Source organism: Cydia splendana, chromosome 12 (genome assembly GCF_910591565.1).
Source record: "Cydia splendana chromosome 12, ilCydSple1.2, whole genome shotgun sequence".
Classification (NCBI taxonomy): domain Eukaryota; kingdom Metazoa; phylum Arthropoda; class Insecta; order Lepidoptera; family Tortricidae; genus Cydia; species Cydia splendana.
Window position 1 is genome coordinate 3,074,552 of NC_085971.1, and position 25,349 is coordinate 3,099,900.

At 37.5% G+C, this 25,349-nt stretch overlaps 1 protein-coding gene across 5 annotated transcripts in view; it reads left to right on the top strand.

The window, feature by feature from the left end:
• LOC134795287 (tyrosine-protein phosphatase Lar) overlaps window positions 1-25,349 on the top strand; it is a 646,064-nt gene that overhangs the window by 513,795 nt on the left and 106,920 nt on the right. For all 5 annotated transcript variants that reach the window (XM_063767084.1, XM_063767085.1, XM_063767087.1 and 2 more), the window contains one exon: window positions 16,814-16,993. In XM_063767084.1, the coding sequence (XP_063623154.1) occupies window positions 16,814-16,993 (180 nt within the window). The remainder of the gene's footprint in view (window positions 1-16,813; window positions 16,994-25,349) is intronic.

A 25,349-nucleotide genomic window follows, 5' to 3' on the forward strand; every position in this document is an offset into this window, starting at 1 on the left:
AATAATTTTTAAAGAAAATGAAATGGAATGAAAAGGTTTGTGAACATTCCAACTTTAGTATTAACATAATGTATAGGGTATTGCGAGTTTAACTTTTACTCGAGGCTTTGAATTTTATCTGTATTAAAAAAATAAGACAGTTGACATTTACTCGTAATACTCGTATTCAACATATCGGGGTATATGAGGTCAAATAGGTTATTAAAAAAATCTTTTGCTGAGTATTTTCGACATTTACGAAAATGATATCTTACAAAATTAAATAGTAATCTTTGGTAACATAAGTAAGATAGAAGAAGCTAATTGGATTGGTTTGATATACTGCAACACAAAAATTTGTAAATCAAGTTACGGCGTTTTACCACTCGACGGTACTCACGTTAACCGTACCACGTAGAATGTTACTCAAGTTTCTAAGATCTAGGGTACCTACATAATGAACTAGTACCTACCTACGGAACTCATGCCTTTCAAAAACGGGGCCCGACAAAGTTACTAAAACTAAGACCAAAGATCGGAAACGCATATCCTTTTACATCAATGATACAGTATGAGTGAGTTATTTTTTAGTTGACCGTTGACCAAAGTTATCTACTTACAAAACTTTTTTTAGTTATTTGAAACTTGAGAATAAGAAAAAAAGTGTCTCGAGATATTTTTCCATTCCGTTACCATTTTTTATAGACTTGGTATGACGGTAATGGAATGGACCATACGAAGGTGAAGCAGGCCTTAGCCAGTAGCCACTAGTTTTTTTTTTATGTTTATTGCTAAAGCCGAAGTAGCTAGTTGCATTTTTGACGTGATAACGTCTTATAAATCGATGAACACCGGTAGCATGCACGAAAAAGTGTCACGTTGTGGACAGATCTCCATGGTAACGTTGTGGACAAATCTCCATGGTAACGTTACGGCCACGTTTTCTTATGACGTTATCACGCAAAATTATCGTCCGTAAACGGACTTTACAGATAACCATTTTTAGGGTTCCGTACCCAAAGGGTAAAACGGGACCCTATTACTAAGACTCCGCTGTCCGTCCGTCCGTCGTCCGTCCGTCCGTCTGTCCGTCCGTCCGTCCGTCCGTCCGTCCGTCTGTCACCAGGCTGTATCTCACGAACCGTGATAGCTAGACAGTTGAAATTTTCACAGATGATGTATTTCTGTTGCCGCTATAACAACAAATACTAAAAATAGAATAAAATAAAAATTTAAGTGGGGCTCCCATACAACAAACGTGACTTTTGACCGAAGTTAAGCAACGTCGGGCGAGGTCAGTACTTGGATGGGTGACAGTTTTTTTTGCCGTTTTTTGCATTATGGTACGGAACCCTTCGTGCGCGAGTCCGACTCGCACTTGCCCGGTTTTTTTTTATTGATTTGTGTTATTGTTACCCATGAATAACTCACGTATACAGGCAGGGGACTATAGATATTGCTCGTTATATACAGTCATATCAGCGAGCATCCTGATAAGCGAGCCCTAAAAACGCACGCAATTTTGACCGTCACTTTATCAAAAACGTCATAAATCCTTACCCCCCGATAAAACAGCTAACAAAGAGTTACCCAGATTACGTGTCATGATGTCTATAATTTCGGAACTGATTGAAATGTAAAACCCTCGGTTCGCCATAAATATCTGGTCCGGTAACGGCATCTATAAGCCCGGGGCAATGAGCTGAAAAAACGAATCGACCGGCCACGCACGCTGTTCGTGCCTTTATGGCTCCCAGAGATGTGCCTTCGTCATTTCCGTGTCACCACTTTTTAAAATACTATTTACTAGTTTTCAGCCGTAACCAGATTTATTGCCGAAACCGAAATCGAAAGTTCGGGTTTTTCTAGTTTAGTAGACACGAAACTGAAATATCAGTCGGACACTACCGAATACTAATAAGACGCGGCGGAAAGGTTCGACAGTTTTTTGGCAGAAACCGAAGCTTTGGCCGAAAAATGATTTTTATGCCGAAACCGAAACTGAAGTCAGTCGAACACTAACTAACTGCTAGGTACAATGTGAAAAGACGAAAAATACTTTTGACTATTGTTCATACATAAATCAATTTTCAATCAAGTCCCCAATCCGCATTGGGCTAGCGTGGGGACTATAGCCCAAGCCCTCTCGCGCACGAGAGGAGGCCTGTGCCCAGCAGTGGGACGGATATAGGCTGAAATTATAAATCAATTTTAGCTAAATCACGTTCCAACTAGGCGAAACCGCGTTCTGTATGAATAATGAACCAAGAAATAGATAGTGAAGCTGTCGGGCGAAGCGAGGATAATTTTTGTAATGTGTAATTTTTGAACGATTAGTGAAAAAAGGCAGTTAAAACTAGTTTTTACCTAGACACTTCAAACAAATCATCAAGGCCTTTAGGATAACGAACGTTAACTGGGCAAAACCACTTTTAAGGAAAAACTGTTTTTACCGTAACATAATAACCGTTTCCCGGTATTTTTTACTAATAACACCACCATCAGAGTTGGTAAAACGTGCACATCACTACTCCTCCAAATAGTTTCATCGCCTCCCATGAAAAATGCAATCTATTTCATCATTCCAGAGTTGAGTAATGCCGGCGATCGTCTCGCCTATTTCATATTCCATGCGCTTTGTCAAAATTCTCAGTTACTCTTGATTTCTTGGAAAAGCGCACGTTTATAGAATCACATTTAGAAAATGTGAAGGCGAAGATTTAAAATTGTTAGGGTGTGAACTGGATATGATGAATGCGAAAAAGTTATTCAATTGAATTTTTCGGTAATAAAGTGTATCTTCTTCCTCGCGTTATCCCGGCATTTTGCCACGGCTCATGGGAGCCTGGGGTCCGCTTGACAACTAATCCCATGATTTGACGTTGGCACTAGTTTTTACGAAAGCGACTGCCATCTGACCCTCCAACCCAGAGGGTAAACTAGGCCTTATTGGGATTAGTCCGGTTTCCTCACGATGTTTTCCTTCACTAAAAAGCGACTGGTAAATATCAAATGATATTTCGTTAAGTTCCGAAAAACTCATTGGTACAAGCCCGGGTTTGAACCCGCGACCTCCAGATTGCAAGTCGCACGCTCTTACCGCTAGGCCACCAGCGCACATCACAACTACAGGTACTTTAAATTGCTTCCCGACTTTCAAGTTTTCATATTCAGGTTGGCTAAAAAATAACTGCATTCCCGTTGCTAGGGAGGTTTTGGGATTATACTGAGCAATTTTTACTATGGGACCAACCCCGAAATCGCGAAAATTTTTTTTACTACGATTCATTAAAAAAACTGGTGTCTTATTTTTGCACGGTGAGAAATAATTAATTTTAAGCACAGTTATCATCACACTGTGTTCGCATAAAAGAGGCTATACAAGTGTCATCATCATCATTAACTTAAGAGTTATTCTCTTGTCGGTGGAGTATCTTCCAGCTTACCCTATCTTGCGCCAGCTCTTTGACTTTTTGATACGACACGATCCCTACTTTTTCTTTCACTTGCTCCAAAAAACTGCGTTTGGGTTTTCCTCTTCCCCGCTTGCATCCTATCCGCCCCTCCAGGATAGTTTTAAAGAAGTGGTTGTGTCGTATTAAGTGTCCAATCATTACAAGTGTACATGTACATTGTACAATAATACCAGTACAATAGTCCGTCATAAATTTTATAAATATTTTTCGTGATGCCCACTTGAATCGTTCGACACGGTTATTTTACTTGCGTGATGGTGCTGATGGCATTTGCTTTGTTACATACCCAATATTACCTAAATGTCGTAAATACGCGTGTACTTCCTTCACACAAAACCTTTTGAATCTACAAGTTTTAACGCGCCTATGCCCATCAAAATATTAATTAACCGCAGTAAATTAGCCGAATAACTCAACATTGAATGAGCGTGTTACTAAATTTATTGTTGCACGCTAAATAATTACTATGCTAATGATTACATTAAATTATTAATATCGCGGACAGTTATGGATGGGGCTTTATTTAAAATAATTGCTACGATTATTCTTGCTCGGAGTGATTTTTAGTAAACGGTTGTTTTGTTAAACTTAATTAGATGAGACTCGGTTTCAGACATGGCTATATTTATACACGGGAAAGGTTTATAATTTATGTAGGTTAAAAATCTAAAATAAAATTTATAAAAGTCCAATTAAAAAAAAATAAAAAATAAAAGGTAAGTAAGTAAAACATGAACTATGGTATTTTCCGCATAGCTTGGGTAAGGTGACAGTTGTCATCTCCATATACTTTATGCTTGGGCTTGGGTTATTTGTATTTATTTAAATTCTTTATAAAAAATCCCTATTCTAAGCCGTACCTACCTGTAACCCATGTCAGCCGTGTATGTGTAGGGTACACATACATATAACGCATCGCAAACAATTTCCACACGACTTTCCAAGAGCCGAGCAATAAAATCTCTGCGAACAAAGTCACTTCAAGATTGACAATCAGGAGACGCGTCGACGCGCCGCCATGATGGATGACGCGCTAGCATTACCAAGAGTTCCAATTTGTAAGGGACATATTTTTTATCATCTTAGAGTTTTACTGAGAGAGCCTTGTGTTCTCGTGTGACTCAGCAACCTGATTGCAAGATTTGGCGTAGGTACCAAATAACCTTGACTAATAAAATCTCTGCGAATTTATGTCGCTTCAAGATTGACAATCGAGACGCTTCGACGCGCCGCCATGATGGATTACGCGCTAGTGTTACCAAGTGTTCGATTATTATAGGACACTTGGACTTGTACAATTTTAATCATCTTAAAGTTGTCTCGGCTCACTAAGAGAGCATTGTGTTCAGTCGGCAACCTGTTTCCAAGATTTGGCGTAAGCACCAAACAAGCTGGACTGATAAAATTAACTATAAAATCTCTGCGCACAAAGTCACTTCAAGATTGACAATCAGGAGACGCGTCAACGCGCCGCCATGATGGATTACACGCTAGTGTTACTCGCGTTGGTATATTCGCGCGACATGTTAGCATTATTTTAATGTTATAATATGACATATGACTCACGACAGTTTAAATTCAATTATCTTAATCTTAATCAATATATTATATTCTTAATGTTTCTTAGTTAGATTGGTAATTTAAAAAGTTGTTTGGCCATTTATTGCACATCTATAATCAGCCGTGGGGCTTAGTCAATTTGTGTAAAAAATGTCCTATAATATTTATTTATTTATAATTGCGGCGTTCACTTATTGATTTCAAGTTGTATCTCCGAGACAATCCGCTGCTTCCTTTTGATTGATTAATATTTTAAAATTTGTATTTTTATGATTATATCAATTTCAGTTGTATTTAAAAAAACATTTAACTTAAATAGTTTATAATTAAATACGTAGTTCACAAACACAATTGTTTCTAGCTGTTGTTGCATTTCACGGACATCATTTAATTGTATTATTAAAGCTGTTAGCAATGAATTATTTTTCACAAGCTGCCTAGTTGCGAAAGGAGTCATTTTATATTATTTACATTACTCATCTTTCTCCGTGCACTCAAGAAGTAAAGTAACAAAAACTACGCGAAAAAAGGCAAAGGAAAGGCTACAAGACGGCTGGCGTCGGAAAATGGATTACTCGTTAGTGCTAAGAATAGGAAGTGCCTTATTTCTTGTTGAGAAACTTATTTGTTACATCAGTTATTTGCAAATTTTAGAATGTTTCAGTACAAGTAACATTCATGTTGTTGATTTTTTTTTAAACTAGAATGCGTCAATAGTTTTATCTTCATACATTGTAAAATGTTTTATTAGGTACTTACAATACTTACATGCCTCTGTGAATGTGCGACTTGGAGAAGAGAACACGCGGACAGACATTCGAAAGCATTTTTGCCCAAGCTAAAACGGAGACCTCGGTCAGTGACTAAACTTATGTAGACAATACAATTTTCCTTACCTTACGTAGTTTTATTTCATGCGTGACATAACATGTTCAAGCACTTAACGTAAGCATTAATTTAAAATATACGAAAATCCTACTTTTTAAGTAGATTTATACTTTGAATCTCTTAACGTATGGCAACCCTACGCGTGACGGAGGCGCGTGACGTAGATTGGCTACAATCTTCCCTACAAATGCTCTGACATATAGAAACTTGATATTTTTCAGGGTACCGCGCTTAAAATTCCTTTAAGGCATCTTGTTAAATCTTTGGGCCGTTTTGTTTGACTGAGGTATATGGATTAAGGATAAATATGATCCTTCGAATCATTGAAAATGAATAATCTTTTATAAACTAAGTAATAAAACTTATTTAGAATACAATAGTTAGTAGTTTCTCAGTTAATAAAAGCTAGTAGGTACAGATCCCACAAATATAATTTTGTGTATTTTGGGGTATTTATTAAGAACCTTATAAAGGTGACATTCCGATTGAAACTGTTCATTTTTTGAAGGAAATTGACAGTAACAGCCCCTGCGTCGACTCTCAACAGTAATGCCGCAATAATGTAGATGCAGTTATCATCCGAATGTCAACTTTATTATAAAGAAACCTGTTTTAGGCCACTAATGCGTCGATTAAGCAGTTAATTTACGATGTATCTATTCCCACTACATATATCTGGTTCCAAGTAACGAGATTTAATATGCAAAGATAAAGCACCTGAACTCAAATGCGGACACAGCTTTGTAATTAGCTACTTGTTGCTTCAGAAAACACTTCAAATACTTTTTCATTAAGCATCTCAAAAATTCATGGAACCAAAGTAGCCGTGAGGTAATAAAATGGAAATGTTTTTTAAATAAAAGCGAGACGCTGATTCTGTTTGAACAATTTGATACGGTTTTCACCTCATTCTGACGTTGACATGACCTTCAGTCGTGTCATCAGATCTCACGCGCACCAATAAGGGATATTACTGCAATGTTCTGCCGCCAGAGTGCAGCACTACCGACTCAGTAAATTCATAGACTAACTTATACATACTGTGCCTTAAACTGTTTTTTGACAAGTTTTCACAGACAATAAAATATGACATTGATGCATCAAGGCGGTTTGTTAACAAGGGCCTACCGGTAAACGCGAAAATCGAAATTTTGTTGTCTGCCTCTTTATCGCTCGAATATGCAAGAGTGATAGAGAGATTAGATAACGAAATTTCGATTTTCTTGTTTCGCGGTAGGCCATGTGATTGACGTGTGTTAATGTGGTTTGTTTACTGTATGTGCCACGTAGGTGCCACCTACGCAGAGCTTTGCTTAATATTCCCTATAAGTGCGACCGAAATGCATTATGAGAGGACTGATTGTAATTCGTCAGCACTAATCAGTTTGAGTCGCGAACGCAGATTGGTGCCCACAGAGGCGTATTTACAAATTTGGCGCCCCGGGCCATTTTGATTTGCCGCCCGCCTTCATCAGTGACGATAAAGTATTTTATTTAAGAAAAAAAAAAACCTGAAACAGGTATCTTTGGGGTGTGAAATAAAAAAAAAACTAAACATTTACCATTTACTTACATTGTTTTCCTATGTACAAATTGGTTGACAAAATCATCAATGACGCTGTCGTAATTTAAAACGTTGGTCAGCTCAGCTTCTATATTAAGAAGAGCTAAGCTATTCAGGCGCTCTTCGCTGATAGTGGAACGTAGATATTTTTTTATTCTTTTGAGTGCAGAAAGGTGACGTCACTAATGTCGCTATTCTAGATACAGATTTATATGGGCCGTTTTTGTCACTCAATGACGATGCGACCTCGTTATATTTGCCTGATCTGATCGGTGACCGGTGGGTACTGCTGGGTTTTGGCCATTGAGAATCAAGGTAAGGCATTGGCAGTCAGGCTGGATATAGCTAAGGAGTTCGGTCGGGTCTGGCATCGAGTCTGCTCGAGGGACTATGTTATACAAATGGATCGCTAGCTTTTTTTCCGGTAGACACATATGAGCCGTATAGTAGACGGAAGCTGCTCCGATAGTGTGGACATTACCGCAGGCGTTGCACTAGGTTCTGTGCTGTCATTGCTGCATATCAATGATAATCATTGCTATGCAGACGACATTAGTAGGGATGCGTATAACACAGGCCGTGCCATTATCCCTCATTCTGTGGTGCTGGAAAGTCATGAAAAGTATTGTATTTGTATCTGATATCGAGAGCACTTTATCTATACTGAGTTTCGGCATGGGATCAGAACAATTTAGTGAGATTCAATACCACGAAGACACAAGAACCACTCAATGTAGTCAGAGGGTCACAAACAATGTAGGTATGTAAGTGAAAACGCGAGCGCAGCGAGCGAGAAATTTTTTCGAGAAAATAGTAGGTAAATTTTTAGGGTTCCGTACTTCAAAAGGAAAAAAAACGGAACCCATATAGGATCACTTTGTTGTCCGTCCGGCCGTCTGTCTGTCTCAATATAAAGGGTCTTGACATGACAGAGGGCGGCAAAATCGACAAATAATGCTTGTTATTTAAATTTGACAAATAAATAGGGGAGCGACAAAATTCTGGTCGACCCTATCTGAACAGTTCGTTTGTTTAATAATTTAAATGTTAAGTAAAATATAATAAAAAATATAGTTAAGTTTGATTATAAAAGGCGCCCAGAAAAAGCCGCGAGGGAGCGGCTTCGCCGCCCCCCTGCGGCCTGCCGCCCCGGGCCATGGCCCCCTTGGCCCTAGGGTAAATACGCCCCTGGGTGCCCACGGGGAATTTATTTAAATTTGTACCTACACAATATTTTTTTTTTTCAAATTTGGGATTTTTTCACGTTACTTTACTTCTTGAGAATCACAAGCTCTTCCGATCCTAATAGGAGAAAAAAGTGTCCCAAGATTTTTATTTATATTTTGTTACCATTTTGAATTTGTATGACGGTAACGGAATGGAAGGAACGTAAATAGTATGGAAAAATTGGGACCCATTTTTCTCCTATTACAATCGAAAGAGGTCGTAATTCTGACTAGAAACAACATGAAAAAACCCAAATTTCCAAAAGAAGGTGTACTGTACAACTTGAAATAAAATAATGGCTCTCACGGTCAAGGTCGTATCAAAATATGATGACTTTTATTTATTAACATTTTTATAACATAATAAAATTAATAAAACACTAAAAACTTATAAATAAAAAATTTTACCTAAGTCGTAGTCGCTCGGTAGGGTGTCCAGAAGGCTGGCCGCATTGCCCCGCTGGATGACAATGCTGATCCGTTGGGCAAAATATTGGCCAGCCCTCATTAAATCAAATTAAATTCTATCAACATATTTAAGCATAATCGGCTTCCGAGTCTTAAGACAGTGCGGCTGGCATGGGGTTTTGTTCTTTTCATGCCATTGTGCCACGTTTCTATTGCGGTTATGGCAGGAAATTTATTTTTACCCTTTCTTGAGCAGTGCAGCCTTTGATTTTATTGTAATGTCGATGCTTTGTTACTGAGAATGGTGTAAGGTATTCATGTTCTATTGATATTGGATGCGTATCTATAAGGTTTCATATCATAAGAAAACGCGAACTTGTCAATTTATTAACTGACATGGTGTAAAAATCTGTAACTAATATTCGTGGTCATAACACAAATGAATGCCCTTACCGGGTTTCGAACGTAGGACCACCAGCTCGAAGGCAGGATTATACAAATACAAATACTTAGTTTATTATCATAAAAGTTGTATACATGTGCAGAGATATATCTATCAGACTCATAACTAGGCTGAGCCTGTATCTTGAAAGTCTGCGAGAGCGATTGACGACTATTTTAAAAATTTTAGATACCATATGATTTGACTCTGGGCCTCTGGGTTGAAAGGTCAGATGGCAGTCGCTTTCGTAAAAACTAGTGCCTACGCCAATCCTCGGGATTAGTTGCCAAGCGGACCCCAGGCTCCCATGAGCCGTGGCAAAATGCCGGGATAACGCGAGGAAGATGATGATGATGATGACCATATTATTTGACTAGGTGACCTATAGGAGTTATAGTTTAGTGCGGTTATTCTAATCAGTACTACAACGAACCTACTCGTATCACATGTTTTTAAAGGGTCGGCAATGTGCATGTAACACCCGTGAAGTTGAAGGTGTCTCTAACCTACGGTGACCGCTTACCTACAGAGGCATAGTATTTTTCAAGCAGCTTGGTGGTGACAGATGTCATCTCAATACAATTTTGCGAGATTTTGCGTTTTAAAGACCGTATTGTTAAGTATAAGGGACAGATTAAACCTGGTCTAACTGTTGGCATGTGTATTATTTTGTATTACTATGTTCTAAGAGTTTGATCTGAGGGTATTTTTAAGCTATATCTGATTTAAGAAAGTTTGACATTTTTTTTATTTTAGGGACTTTATGATGCTTTTAATACCGTATAGCAAATACAGTCCGGACAAGCCTATCGAGCTGAATTTGACACTATTTCACCGACTCTTTGGTACGATTTAAAGTAACAACAGGTTAATATGCTGCTAAAACATGTTATCTAAGTGTCCTCTTCATGACTGTTCAATTGAGCAGCTGCGGAATAAATGTGGTGAATTTTTATTTTTACATAAAAACGATTTTTCACCCCACGTTTTGGAATCCCTTCAATTTCTGATGCAAGCGTAATGACGGAGACAGCTAGAAGAATAAGCTTCAAACCAAAGCCTAACGGACATTCATGGCGTTGATCCATCGCTAGAGCGGGTCGATAGAAACTCTCCATGATAGTTATATTAGATGTCAAAGTCATAGTTGTCGTAAGTAGCATACCATATTCTCTAAAAGGCCACCATGCACAGAATCTAAACTTTTTTTTTACAAAAAGAAATGCTTGGACTATGTCCAGATGTTTCGCTATACGAATCATGTGTAATTGCTGTTTACATAGTAAGATTTTTTTTGTGTGATATTGTCTTGTTCGCAAACCGCAAATTTTCTTGTAGTATTTGTCAGCAATCGTACTTAATTATTACTCGAGAGGATTGGGTAAATTTTGTCCAAACCATATGCTTTACGTCGAGGTCCCAGGACGAAATCTGTTCCTTATTAAAGCACCAATTAAACACGTGTGTGATTTAGAAATAAAAATATAATACCAAAAAAAAACGGCTAAGTAAAGTTGTCCCTAGAATTAACGATACAGTCTTTAATTTTAAGTTTATAAAATTTGTGTGCATATCACATCTGCCACCGTAACTAAGCTGTTTGAAAAATACTATAGAATACATGCTTGTTTGCCATTGTTGTAGTAAATAAATCTTAAATTCTGGCACCTTAGTGCCTAGAAAAATTGCGTCATGTACGGAACCGTTTCCTAAGATTCTTCGTCAACCAATCATTTTTGCATTTCCCAATATTAGAAGAGCTGCGCAAGTGTCGTTAACATCGTCACGCGTTTTAATACAATTTTCTTGTCGAGCGATTAGCAGTCGTATCTTAGAAGCGTTAAGTTCAAAATTATTTGAAAGCGCTAAAATTGTATAGGTATAACTACTGTGTAGCTTGACACATAAAAATATAATTATGCGGTATTCACATCCTTATTTATGTGATATTTGGCCACTTTGGCCTATTTGATGTTTACTGTATTATGCACATTATCGACAGTAAACAATGTCACTTTATTTACGACACACACACTGCGGATACATGTGGAATTAAATATCTAAACTATTAAACTTAAAATATAAATCTAAAAATACCTAAGTAAAAGTAATCTTGGCAAAATACATTTTCTTAGGGCAATCAGTTGGAAATATGTTTATCCTTAAAGGAACACATTATGTATACTATTGTATACGTCGATGAGTATACGTACCGTACCTATAGACATTTTTATTTGTACAATCGCGTATCCGCCGTGTCATTAAACAATTAAATTTCCAGTATAAACTATAAACTCGAAATGGCTAAAGTGCTATCGAACGAACGTTACCGATCTGAAACGGGGTTAATTAAACAGGGCCAGTCAACTGCATTGTGCAAACACTCCGTGTGTTTCTAAGGGCCGTCGGTATGAAGCTTTATTTTACTAGCCCTTCTACTGTCATAGTAGTATTTACCGTTGCTTTCTGTATTCAGGCAATATATTTTTATTACGTATTTTCGATGCATCTTTAGCCTTGCTTAGAATTCCAAATTTAAAATCGTAAGTAAACCTATTTTTTGTCAGATTTCCATAGAATCAGATGGATAGATAGAGTTCCCTATTCTTTACAATAAAAGCGCAATTTCACCGTATGACCTTAAAATATTGCACTGATTTAAGAAAATGTATGGTATTTTCGTAACGCAACGGAAAATAACCTACATATAGTTTTTTCGGGACTAGTAGTGAGTTGTCTTTGATCCAAATGTAACGAAAAAAAATTAAAATCGGCTCCGGTAGGTAGTTCCCGAGTTATTTAGCCACTGTGACAGAAACTTTTTGGTATGGATCCCTAAAAATAACTAATAAGTATTGATCACAAAAAAAGCAGCTGCTATAGGTTTTTAATACTAAGCTAATACATTTTTTTTACATTGAAGTGTAAAAATTAACCTTAAAATGATGAGGTTGAATCTGTATTGCTATCTTTTGTACAGTGCTCCGAAGCAATCGCTTGTTTAATTTAACGGATTTTTTAATTTCTCCAAAAATTATAATACTGCCTAAAGCTCAACAATGTCAGGCTTCTTATACTAGGTACCCATAAAAACATTAGGTACCCATCTTCCAGCCCTCAGCAAACACTAGCAAAAAAAAACCACTCACATTACCTCCCCTAGAACAATGATTACAGTAATAAATTTAGCAGCACAATCTTGTCTAGTGTATGAGAATTCGGCCATTTTCTGGCAATAACAAATGACGGTGGCGCCCAGCTGATTAATCGTTTATTGTTTGCTTTTTCGCTCTCGCAGACAAATTAATCACGTGGATGCACGTATATTTAGCGATACACCCTGTAAGCGGTGATATTAAGGCAGGCATATCATTTTGGTACAGCCTGTATGCGGTGATATTGAGGTATATTTGGTGATGAAATATTATGAGGGGCGTTGTTTTACTGTCTCTTCAGTTTTTGTCTGCTTACGTTTCATTGGCTGTAGACGTTTATTTCTGTAATTTTGTTGCGGTTATGAAGACTTGAGTATTATTCACTCCTCCTTAAAGGAAAAAATACGGATAATAAAGATGTATTTAAATAGGAATTCACGTATGTTTGTAGGTACATTTTACTTTACTTACTACAATTAACTCGGTTTTTATACTACGTATTATTGATGAGTATGAGCGTAAAGTATGGATAAGGTCAATGTACTAGTGCTCGACATGCTAATGCCCAAATTGCCCAATAGATGACACCTCTATTGACAATGACTTAAGTTTCAAGATGACATGTAATGGGACCGCGTCGAGCACCAGTACGCAGTACGTTTACCAAAATTCCAAAGTCTGGTCATTATTTAACCTACCTTGAAATTATCCACGCTATCGCGTGCGTCCAGGGGTGTCACACCCGCGCTCACGTCCGTTAAAAAACATGGACACTTTTTTTTTTGAGAGTAATATAGAATAGAGACTTCCAGAAAGACGCTCATTTGTAAACGCTTAGTTTACAAATGAGCGTCTTTCTGAAAGTGTTTCAGAGAAATACGCTCAGCGCTAAACTACACTTACATATAGTTTGTCATAGGACTGTCTCATTTCAATCATAGACAGAGAGAATCATACTTCATCTTTGACTTACACTAGTACTAGCACCCAAAAGAAAAGGATGAGTATAGTTTTCCTGGTTCTTACTGACTGACAAATTGGTTTGACCAACTATATTGAACACAAGTCAACTAAATCTTATCTCAAGTATCCATAAGTCTAAGGGAAAAAAAGCGGCGGTTGAAAACCGCGGTTATGCCGATGGCCCTATTATTCCAACTTATCGTGTCGTACATTAATTTGTTTTAAAATAGGTAAATGACGGTCACATTTTTCTGAAATATATAGTTACAGAAAAATTTTACGTCAGCTCATACTCGTATGTTGTATGTTGTAGTTTTTGAGCATGTGTCCAGATCTCCAGATTTAAACATTTGATCACTAAAGCAAAAGTGGCACCACTAAATGACAATTCCTCGTTTAGAATGGCGACAGAGAAATACTATCTAGACTCCATATCGAACTCAAGACAACTAAATCGGATCTCAAGTATCCACAAGTCAAAGGGGAATAAAAGCGGCGGTTTTCACCGCGGTCACGCCGGCGGCCCTATTATTCTCACTTGTCGTGAGATACATTTTCTTGGCACATACAACGAGTGGCGATTTAGCTTTGTCGGGCTAGGGCTGCCACCGCTGGTTTACAAATGTACTTGGACGAGCTGAGTGAAAAGCTAACAAGAAAACGTTGGTGGCACGTTAACAAAGTAGGGAATTGTATGAGATACTAGAATGTGCTTTAAAATGCTCTAAGATCCGTTTATGGAAATAATAGTTATTTGTTTTACAAGGGGGCAAAGTTGTTGTTCAACTGCTCGTGCTAATATTGATACCCGAGCAAGCGAAAGATTCCAAAATTGAACCACGAGCATAGCGAGTGGTTCGAAAAATGGAATCTTGAGCGTTGCGAGGGTTTCAAAGCACGAGGGTTAAACAAAATTTGCCCCCGAGTGAAACACAAAATTTTTCACCACACCAACCTGAAGCAAATATTAAATGTAAAATATCAAACAAAATCAAACCAAATCAAATCCAAATGAATGTAATTAAAAATTTATCATCCAAAATCATCATTTAAAAGTCATTTCTACCAGCAAACATAAGAAACCAACTCAAAATTTGCATTTGATTACTTTGTCTCACATGTGAATAAAATGCAACTTTGCTATCAGTTTTTAAAGTGCAAAGTAAGCCTTTCCGAGCTGGTGTGGTGAAAATACCATTTTATAGCTGTGTAGTGGGGTGGCGTATTACTGACGTTGTAATGAAAATTAATATTAATATATTTAAAATTGAATAGAATGTCAAGCAACCCAAATGTCTAGGTTGCTTACTGTGATCAGGAAAAGAGCATTATATTATCATTATTTAAACATTACCTACTTTCTAAAGGTTACATGGCGTAGTAAAACTACTGTATGAACCCTGTGTTTCTAACAATACATATACATTCATATTCTAAGACTTGCAGTGGAGATATATTTACATAAATACATACATAATATGTATTTCCCGAAGAGGTAGGCAGAGACCACTGATTTCCACTTGCTACGATCCTGATATTATACCTCTTTATTTATTTTATTTATTTTAATCTTTATTGCACAATACATGAAGGTACAAATGGCGGACTTAATGCTTAATTGAGTAGAGAGTACACAGAACCTCTTTCTCTATCTCTTTCTTTCCTTTTGAGATCTATTTGTAAACGTTTATTGCCGTTGTTTCGAATTTTTGACTTCTTACTCGTACATTTGGATTCTATTGCCCTTATTTCGTCTTATTTACTGCAATCCCACGATGTTGTCCCACTTTAACTCTCCATGCCGACATCAAACATTTAACGACGTGGTAGCCCTACCAACTTCAACGGCCAACTTATCCGCGCAAGTGCTTTAGCAATTTAAACTTTACCCCCTCGAGTTACAACTCCCCGGGACGCACGAACGCGTTGTTTTTGCTGCAATCTTGAGAGGAATGCAAAGTGCAAGGATACCTTACAAAGGAACTCGGGATTACCCTAACGTTTTTAAATTTTCAATGAGAATTACACATTCTTTGTCTGCCTGGAGTGTTGAAACGTCAACAATGCTCTTTAGGATTTGATGGTTTGAACTTTTATGAACCACGTAATAAGGTGACATTCGGATGGTCTCTGTTGCGACATTACTTCTGCGGCCTTGACATTGACGCTGTATTTGTAAATTTTCTTGGCCACTTCCAACCTCACATGGCGATCCTGCCAGGATTCGAACCTGGAATCTTCTGATCAAGAATGATCTGGATTCTTCTCATTTTATCAAGGAAATCAATCTCAAAAACATCCTCAGATAAGCTACTCGTAAAACGTTAAGTAAGCAGACGCCATTAGTTTATATTTATATATGATTTCCTTTTAGCTGAGTACTCAGCATACAAGCCTGTAAAACACGGACGAGCAAATTAAGTTTTTATAGTCATCTTCTTAATGTTTTCCACGAGATGCTTTAATGAGGCCGTCAGGGACAAGACGGTGTACGGTAGTCGCTATAATAATAATTTATCTTTGCTAGGATTACTTTCACGTCGTCTTTAATAGCTGCAAAACAATTATTTTTAAACTATAGCGCGATTTCTCGTTGATATTCATCATGATCATAACAACCGAAAGCAAGATCGTCGATTCACCCTGTTGGCGGGCCTGAGCCTTTGCATGCTTATGAAAGTTGATGGCGCTTGATAACGCTGGCGTTGCAAGTGTCTATAGGCTACGGTGTCCGCTTGACATCAGGATGGCCGTGCAGTTATTATGAACTTAATCAAAACTTTAAAGTCACGCTTGTTGCAAAATTACCTCCGTCGTTACCACGATCAACGTCGGAGAAAATTGTTTAGTTACCTACATATTAAGATTGTTTAAAAATCGTGAAAGTTTAACTCTTTAACGGGCCAGATTATAAGAAATCTTCAACTCAAGCCTCATTGCTTATAGACCTAAAAATTCTGCTTTATATATAAAATAATCAAAATGTGATGATGAATTTCCTTTCCACCCTATGGTGGTAATTTTTTCCTTATAATATCTTATTGTTTGCTTCTGTTCTGGTTTTATGAATTACGCCCTTTTTCATAAAACTTAAATTTAAATGACACAAAAACATTTGGTGACACCCCTAACCTCTTTACACCTCTCAACAGGCATGCAGTCCCGGTACCAAGTGTCGGCCATGGAACAAGTGACGGAGGTGGGCGCGAATGGCGCCGTACTCCGCATAGAGCCGGTGCGCGCACAGCGAGATGACGCCACGTACGAGTGCGTCGCGGAGAATGGCGTCGGTGACGCCGTGACCGCGGTCGCTACGCTTACCGTGTTTGAAGGTTAGTTTACAACTAAGGACTTTTAAAATTGTTTGAAACGGGTTTACTAATCATCAAGTCGAATAAACTCTCGACATTGTTAGATCTGATTTTGAGGATTTTCGACTAGGAGCAGCAACTACACTGCCTCTACTGATCGAGCGCGCCACGTGTAAGACTTATGATAAGATCACTCGCATTTTTTTTTATTGCAATAGCATAGAATAGCATTTCGCTTGACTATTGAAAGGCTAGTGCAAGGATTACACCATTTAAACTAGAAATTATACCTACAATTCCTCATTTGGTATGGCTGGGAGCATTATTAAATGCTTAGTTGCACGCTAAGACGCTTTACTATGTTATAAATAGATCTGACCACACAATCGTCTTCGGCTGGCATCAGACACAGCCGATTCGCAAATTATCAACTTTTCTTCAGTCAGTTAAGAAACTCCTCTTGTCGGTGTATGGTACATCCCTAGCCGATTTTTTTGTGATCTATGTGCATTTTTTTTTTCGGAGCCGATTTTTTCTGCACTCTAAAAAAAATTTGGTTGGCCCTATCAATATTTTGATAGTCGTAATCAAGCATCTTGATTCCATACGAGCCTAACAAGGACTTCGACATTTCAAATAAGGTAATTCTGATTGATTTTACTATTGCTATGTAACTGAGCCAACTAAGATCTTGTTCAATATATACATGAAAAAGAATTATGCTAACTAATTGACCCTAGTAAGATCAACTAAGCTTGATATTTATTGAATCAACCTACGTTACATAATTATGTCAACAAGTTAATAATAGATGCAAGGTATACAATTGTTAGGATTAATCAATACCTACTTTATGAGTTCAATCACAGATACACTTATTGTTTTAAGTAATCAGCTTTCATTGATTTATATAAGATCGTTATTGTTGTAATTAACTTAACGTCAACTAAGAAGAAACTGCTCTTAGTTGGTCTTCATTTTTTATAGTGTGCTTTATAGGTACAATACAACCGAGGCTTGAACCTACATCTTTTGACCACCACACACGTAGGAAAGGTTAAACAAGACATCAAACACCAAACAAGACATTCTCCCTAGCCGGAAAACAATCGATAAAACCGTTTGCGCCTCACTCCAGCTCCAGCATATGAGTGTCAATATGCACTTAGGGGCATCAATATGCAATATGCGACGGCGCTCAAAGTTGGAAAGCGCGCTTTACGTCTTTTCATATTGTTGACATTGTAGCACTGCGGCATTGATATTCAGTGTCTTAAGATTTTGTATAATCTTGAATGTTATAATGCAGGGGACTTTTTGTACGCTCATATAATAGTACATTGTGCAACATGGGGCGTAAGTTAAATATTGCAAACGAGAGTAAGTTAAATCGCGACGGGTTGCCGGAGCGATTTATAGACTCGAGTTTGCAATATTATTACGCCCCGAGTTACACACAATGTTTTTCATCAAGCTACTGTTACACATGCTCTAAAATAGCATGCTAAAAAGCGTGCTATTGAGTATGCTCAATATAGCGTGCTCTCTCGCTCTCTGTCAGTTCAAATAAAGCCATGGACAATCAAACAGCTATCCGTATGGAGAATGCATCCAGAAGCTTAAATCAGCTCGACAAAAATAGAAAAGAAAGAGAAAGATTTGGGTCCGTGATTGGATATCTAGAAGACAGGACTTTGGAGCAAGTGCTCAATTGCTTACAGAAATGCAAGTAGAAGATGCTGCGGGTTATAAAAAATATTTGCGGATGCTACCGCATCAATTTGACTTTTTACTCTCTCAAGTTGAAAGCGCTATACAGAAACAAGATACTAGCATGCTCAATAAGCAAACCTATTCACACGCGCTAAAAGCACGCCCCCCTCCATCCGCACTGCAGGTAGCATGACCAAAAATCGCACGACCGTTGATTTTTGAGCAAACTCAAAATGAGCATGCTCATTATTAGCAATGTTTCGACACACATACTACTAAGTAGCAATTGCTCAATAGTGGCATGCTTTCGTGCTAGTAATCAGCATGTGTAACAGTAGCTTCACACTTGGGATACAAAAATTAAGTATAAAGGCAAAAACTGTTATTATGGCACTAGAAACTTCATAACTCCCTAGTGAGAACGCTTTTTCTATAACTCCCGCTAAACCTGCGTGCAATTTTACATTTACTGAGCGAGTGTGATGAAAATTATTTTACATTACATATATTGAGCACTATTACGACACCCTGTACTGTAATAACCACATTACGTAACTACGTCGACAAGTTAAACCGTTATACGATACATGTGCGAATTTCGCACTTGTGATGATAATGATGTGTGTGTAGCTAAAGCAGTTACTTAACATTTCATTTCAGTGATTCGACATTAAAACACTTGTATTTTATTTAATGCCTTTCATTATGTAGCAGTCACATAAACTACTATTAATGACACAGCACTAGATTTACAATATATCATATCAAATCCTCTATTATTAAGACGTTAAAGTGCTTGTTCAGATAGTTTTGCGCACCTTGGCCGCACCGAAATATCTGATAGCGATTGTTGAAGACATTTCTTTTGTTTTACATTCAATCGATCCCCACAATAAAAAGGATCAGTTGGCGCCATGAAAAAACCAAGGAACTTGTGTAACTCAGTAGTAAAACACCCTTTACGTGATCCCGATGCAACTGAGTTGCTTTATCGGCCAAGGATCGTCCACATTAACGCATGGTCGATATCAAAGATATATATCCTTTTTATACCCTATTACAACCTAATAAGGTGCAAAATAGTAAGGTTAGACGTCGACTCTAGCTATAAAGAACTTAAAGTAAAGGATTGCACGATAGGAGGTTTGTTCCCATTGCGGCTTAGCGCCACGACCCCGTCAACACAGATCACTTAATAGACGCAGCATACAAAGTCTTGTCGCCAAAGTCGCCATTATAATATTTTGGATATTTTGGGGCTCCAATATTAAATGAATTGAGCGTGCAACGTCATATCAGGCATTGTAAACGTTCACGTAGAGGCATCAACTCATATCATCAGTTACATCTACGACGTAGATTTTACGTTTACGACTCTTTGTAAATTAAATATGTGAACATGGGCTGTGTATTTATTATAAGTAACTTAGGATGCAACTAGTGGTGCGATACATATATGTGCGGTAACCAGTGACCGCAAGCACTCGTACGTTTTCAAAATAACGGCTCACTCAAATAAAAATATATTAAATATTATTTGTTATATCAAATTGTGTGTGGATAAATAAATACAAAACCTTTTTTCTATTTGTTCTGAAAATGCTGAGAAAGCGATATAGGGACTGGTAATATTTCATGACTTGGCTAACATATTGAGCTTTACGGATTTGATTGATATAAGTAGCTTATATGGCATAAGGCAAAAACGCTGCGTTTACAGTGAAATGCCCCTGTGGCAAGATGCGCCCCAACTTCAGCTGTTCCACATAAATCGGAGAAATACGGAGTCTATCGGTCACAATCTCCGGCAACCACATAAAACTGCCCCGCTGACACTATGATCCCTTTGAAAATAACTCGCGGCCGAAGACAAGCCTTTCAATAAATAAGCATTAAAACGCCCTCGGACGACGCTCACCCGATAATGAGACTTCTAAATTGCAACTAACGACATCTAGGGAAGTGGCAACGGGAATGTTCCCATGGTAAACAGGCCTACAGTCAGCTTGGTAAGCGGTTACCGTTGCCTGTGAACGCATGGAAAACCAGAGGCGCATATAAAAAAAAAAACAGTTTTTTTAAAGTAGTTTCAATTTTCAGGTATATTCCTTAAAACATTGATTTGGGTGATGGGTCTGGCCCGCCCACATGACTACATAAGCAAAATCTAAATAATACCACAGAATAAATAATAGTACTACGAGTAGGTAGAGAAGGTTCACTCTCTAACAAAACGCGTCTATTACGAGAGAAACAAGCGCAAGCGCGAGCAGGCGTCCGTTCCATAGCGGTGCGCGGCAACTACTACGGCTAGACACCAAAACTGGTGTGGGCCGCATGTACTTGTAGCAACGCGACCAAATCGTGGAGTGAGCCACGTGTGATAATATTTAGTTTTTCCCTATGTTAGAAAGTCATAAAATAGAAGCCGTTTGAAATTTATTCCTAAAAACATTTTTTTAATTTTTAGCACTGTTAATTTATTATGACAAAAAACAGGTCACATCAGCGTGCTGAATGTTTTTGAGAACAAACTCACTTTATTAATATTAGATTACCTACATATGACTTCAAATACGATTACGATCAAACGCCAAATTTCAGCAAAAGGTCAGTTTTCTTGCAAAGCCTTAAAAATATTATGGCTTACGTAAAAAAATCCCCATCGTTCCCTCGAGGAACGGTTACGTCACTAAACCATACTGCTGCGAGCGCCGCGAAATAACACAGCGACAATTTCCTTTGTAAATGAGAAGAATTATTGTTTGTCTTAACTCCTCGATTTAGGGTTCTGCAGTCACATAATTGACGGGTAAATCGTGATAATTATGTCATATTTCAAGTCGGCGCCGCCTGGTATATTTACGGAATTACGGGAATTTGGCTCCTACACGGCACTTGTAGAGTAACTCCCAAAGATACCTCATTATAAAGCGTATTACAAAAGGAGAATACCCAACCGGCGTGAAGTGGCGCAGAATAGGGCAGGGTGGCGCTCTCTTGTGTCAGAGGCCAAGATCATTTTTGGGTCACTGAGCCAGTGATGTACTTATGTATGTAAGTATTACAAAGGGAGACCATTTTTATGAGCTGTTTTTAAATTTTTGGTAACTATATTACGTTTGTACTGATTTTATGGTAATTTTAAATTGATATTTTTTTTGTTTTGAATATTATAAGTAGGTATGGTATATAATTATGTGATATTTATAATTTAAGTGGGCACATACATGAATGATTACTACCTAGCTAACATACCTTCTACTGACTAATATAGTATTTTGGTACCTAAAAATTAACGTTTTTGTTGCAACTTACATTGTCAGTGCTTTACTTTCTCCGAACATTTAACACATTACGAATATTGTTGCGTCTAGTGTGCAAGTGATCTATGCCGGTGTTTAAGGGGATGGCTCGTAATTAAGGTAACTTTAATGAGTTATGAATATTCATATTGAATTATCGCACTGTGAATGTACGTTTGTACTTACGTGTTGTAATACATGAGCTTATTATAATCATTAATCATATAGCTAATTACCACTGCAAAAGGTACGTTTAGGGTGCGTTTAGGCTGGCATGAGAAAATGACATCAAGAAATGTTACGTTCCACGGGTAAAATCTTATGGCGGTTGGCGCTTATGCTATTATTAACGCCGCTCCAATACTATTGCAGTGCTACGTATATACGACATAAGCGCCAGCCGCCATAAGGTACCTTTTCCCGTGTAACGTCACAAATATTTAATAGTTATACAAATATAAAATCCAAATACTCTTTATTGTTCTCTGTTTTACAGGGGGGCAATGCAAAATTGTCGTATGCTAATATTTGACGTCCTCCTAGCCTACCTACGATAAAATGCAACTTTTTAAATCAGTTTTTGAAGAATAAATAGATCTAGCCTTCACGAGTTGGTGTGGTGAAAAGTTGTTTACTCGTTTGACATACGGCTCCAAGAATTTCTAAGTTATTATTTACGGCTCGATTCGGAAAATGAATTAGATTTCTACTAGACTTCAACAAGTTACGATACGGATAATTTAAAGATATTCGTAACATAGATATGTCAAATTTGACGTTTCCGCGATTCTGGAGGTCCTCTTGAACGATTTCGACAAGTTATGACTTAGATATCCAAGTCACATCTAGTCGATATCTAATGTAGATCTAGTTGATCTCTAAATCGTCTCAAGATCTTGTGATTATCTCGAAATCTGAATAGGCCTGTTACACGCATTTTTTAATTGTTATTATTTATTGAATTAGGGTAGAATCTCTAATCTCCCGGCTTCTTTCCTTAGTCACTATTATAGTAGCCGATTTAAGCAATAAAACTGCGGGCTCAGCACGGTTCCATTTTTATCGACTATCACTATGCGCGTCCCTTTCGCACTTACATACTTGTTAGAACGTGACAGGCATGGTGACAAGGGATAAAAACGCGACCGTGCTAAGCCGCCTGGTTTCCTATAAATGTGTTTATTTATTTAAACTTTATTGCACAAAAGAAAAACTTAATTTACAAAAGGCGGACTTAATGCCATTAGGTATTCTCTACGCCAGTCAACGTAGCAGAAATATTGTTTATTCAGTACCTATTGTAATATTTACGTTAATATAATAACAACTTCCTTGTATTGATAAAAGTTCAAAGAAAAACTCATTAGCATCTAACTCACCCGTCAAATTATTCATAATTTATTCATAAACTTTACGTCCGCACGTGTCATGTTAAATATTGTTATAATACTTAAAATCCTTGACATGATAGGGCTGGGTTGTTTTAAATTTTCTTTGAAACGAAACGTTACTGTATTCGACGAGAAACCGTTTTGGATAACTGTTTCTAAAATAACTGTTCTTTTTAGCTACACACTACTGTTTTGGACATAAAGTATTTTTTCACAAAGTAGGCGGATTTAAGTTTTTTATACCTTTCCGAGCCGCAGTTTTGAAAAACTATTTCAATTACACCGATCGCAACCGCAACGCGGCTTGCTACATGAAGCTGTATTTGACGTTTCTCGGTTTCACTCGTTTAAGTTTGTAAACTCTACTTATTTCTCGTTCCCTCATTGCCGAGGATCCCGACCACATGTAGGTAATTTGTCTTCATTTTGTGCGGTCATAAGCCGTGTGGACTGCACGGTGCAGACTACCGTACCTTTTCAAATATTGCCACGCCCTAGTAGGGTCCATGTATGTACTGACTTAAATAAGAACACCTTGTAATAATATCATGGCTGCAATAAATGATTATGATTCATAGCGTCCGACCGGCTAATACATTTTATGCCCCACCCCGATCACGTTTGCAATTAATTTGCCCTAAAATTATATAAGTAAAACGCATTTTTTAAATTACTTATTTCTCAACATGCTTTAAACACGACTTAGCCATTTAGGAATCCTTTGGTCAAAAAAATGAAGAAAAACTGTTTTGAAACAATCGACTTTATTTGGTATTCAAAAGTTACAAAGAAAAGAAATAATAATACATAATCTAAACATAAAACTAATTAAAAACTAAACTTAAATATAAATATAAACTAAACAATAATGACAAAACTGTTTTTGTAAACCGTTACTGAATTAGGTACGCTCTGTTGTATAGCGTTGGACTTAATATTATTACGTAAAGTTTCTGTCAGTTGTTGCCTCAAAGTTAGGGGAGAGCAAATAATACACCGGGCGGTCGTCGACTCATTTTTGTTGCACTTTAATATTTCAAAGCTTTTTACATGGGATACTTGGTTTTATTTAAGTATTTTCTTCCGGCGCGGTATGAAATGAGAAATGTTTTAATTAAATCATATTTTGGGTGTGGCTTTAATGTTTAAAGCCGACCACTGACTAACAGGCCGCCGGACGATATCGGCCTGTCAGTTAGAACAAAAATTTGACAGTTCCGAACAACTGACCGGCCGATACCGTCCGGCGGACTGTTAGTCAGTGGTCGGCTTAAGAATCGTAGGTATTATCGAGATGATTATTATCTTGATATGAGACGGTATTTGAAAGTTAGTATACTGGAGGCTTATCCTGATTGCAACAGCTTATGAATTTAATCTGGATTTGTTAAGTAAGTAAGTACGTTAACATAAGTATGACCTGTCAGTGTCAAAAGTGATAGATATTTCTTCAATCAGAAATCAGATAGACCATACAATAACAAACCCAAATCAAATTCATTACCTGTTATTACGATTAGAATAATCCTCCTGGTCAATAAAAAGCGGGTCGAATCGCTTAACATGACAATGCGTTCTATGTTTAAAAGTTGAGACCCAAGCATACGCAGATAAATATGAAAAATGGGTTTCCGGTTGACCGGATTCCATGAGGGCGGGTTCCGGTTTCCGGGTGGCTGTCAGCAGATTTAGTTTGACTCATTTGACACCGCATTTGTCCGGTTTGGGCCATTAATTTATGTTAGAATCTGACAGATGGTGCATAAAAGACGACTTTATCTACGTGGAATGATGATGATTGGTAAAAACTATCCTATGCCCCTCCCCGGGCCTCAAACTATCTCCAAACTTTTCATCTAACATGAAAAATTTACAGACAGACAGAGCTACTTTTACATTTATATTATTAGTAGTAGAGATTTAGGTAAAATGAACAAGTTTATGATATGACATTAATTAATTTTGCTA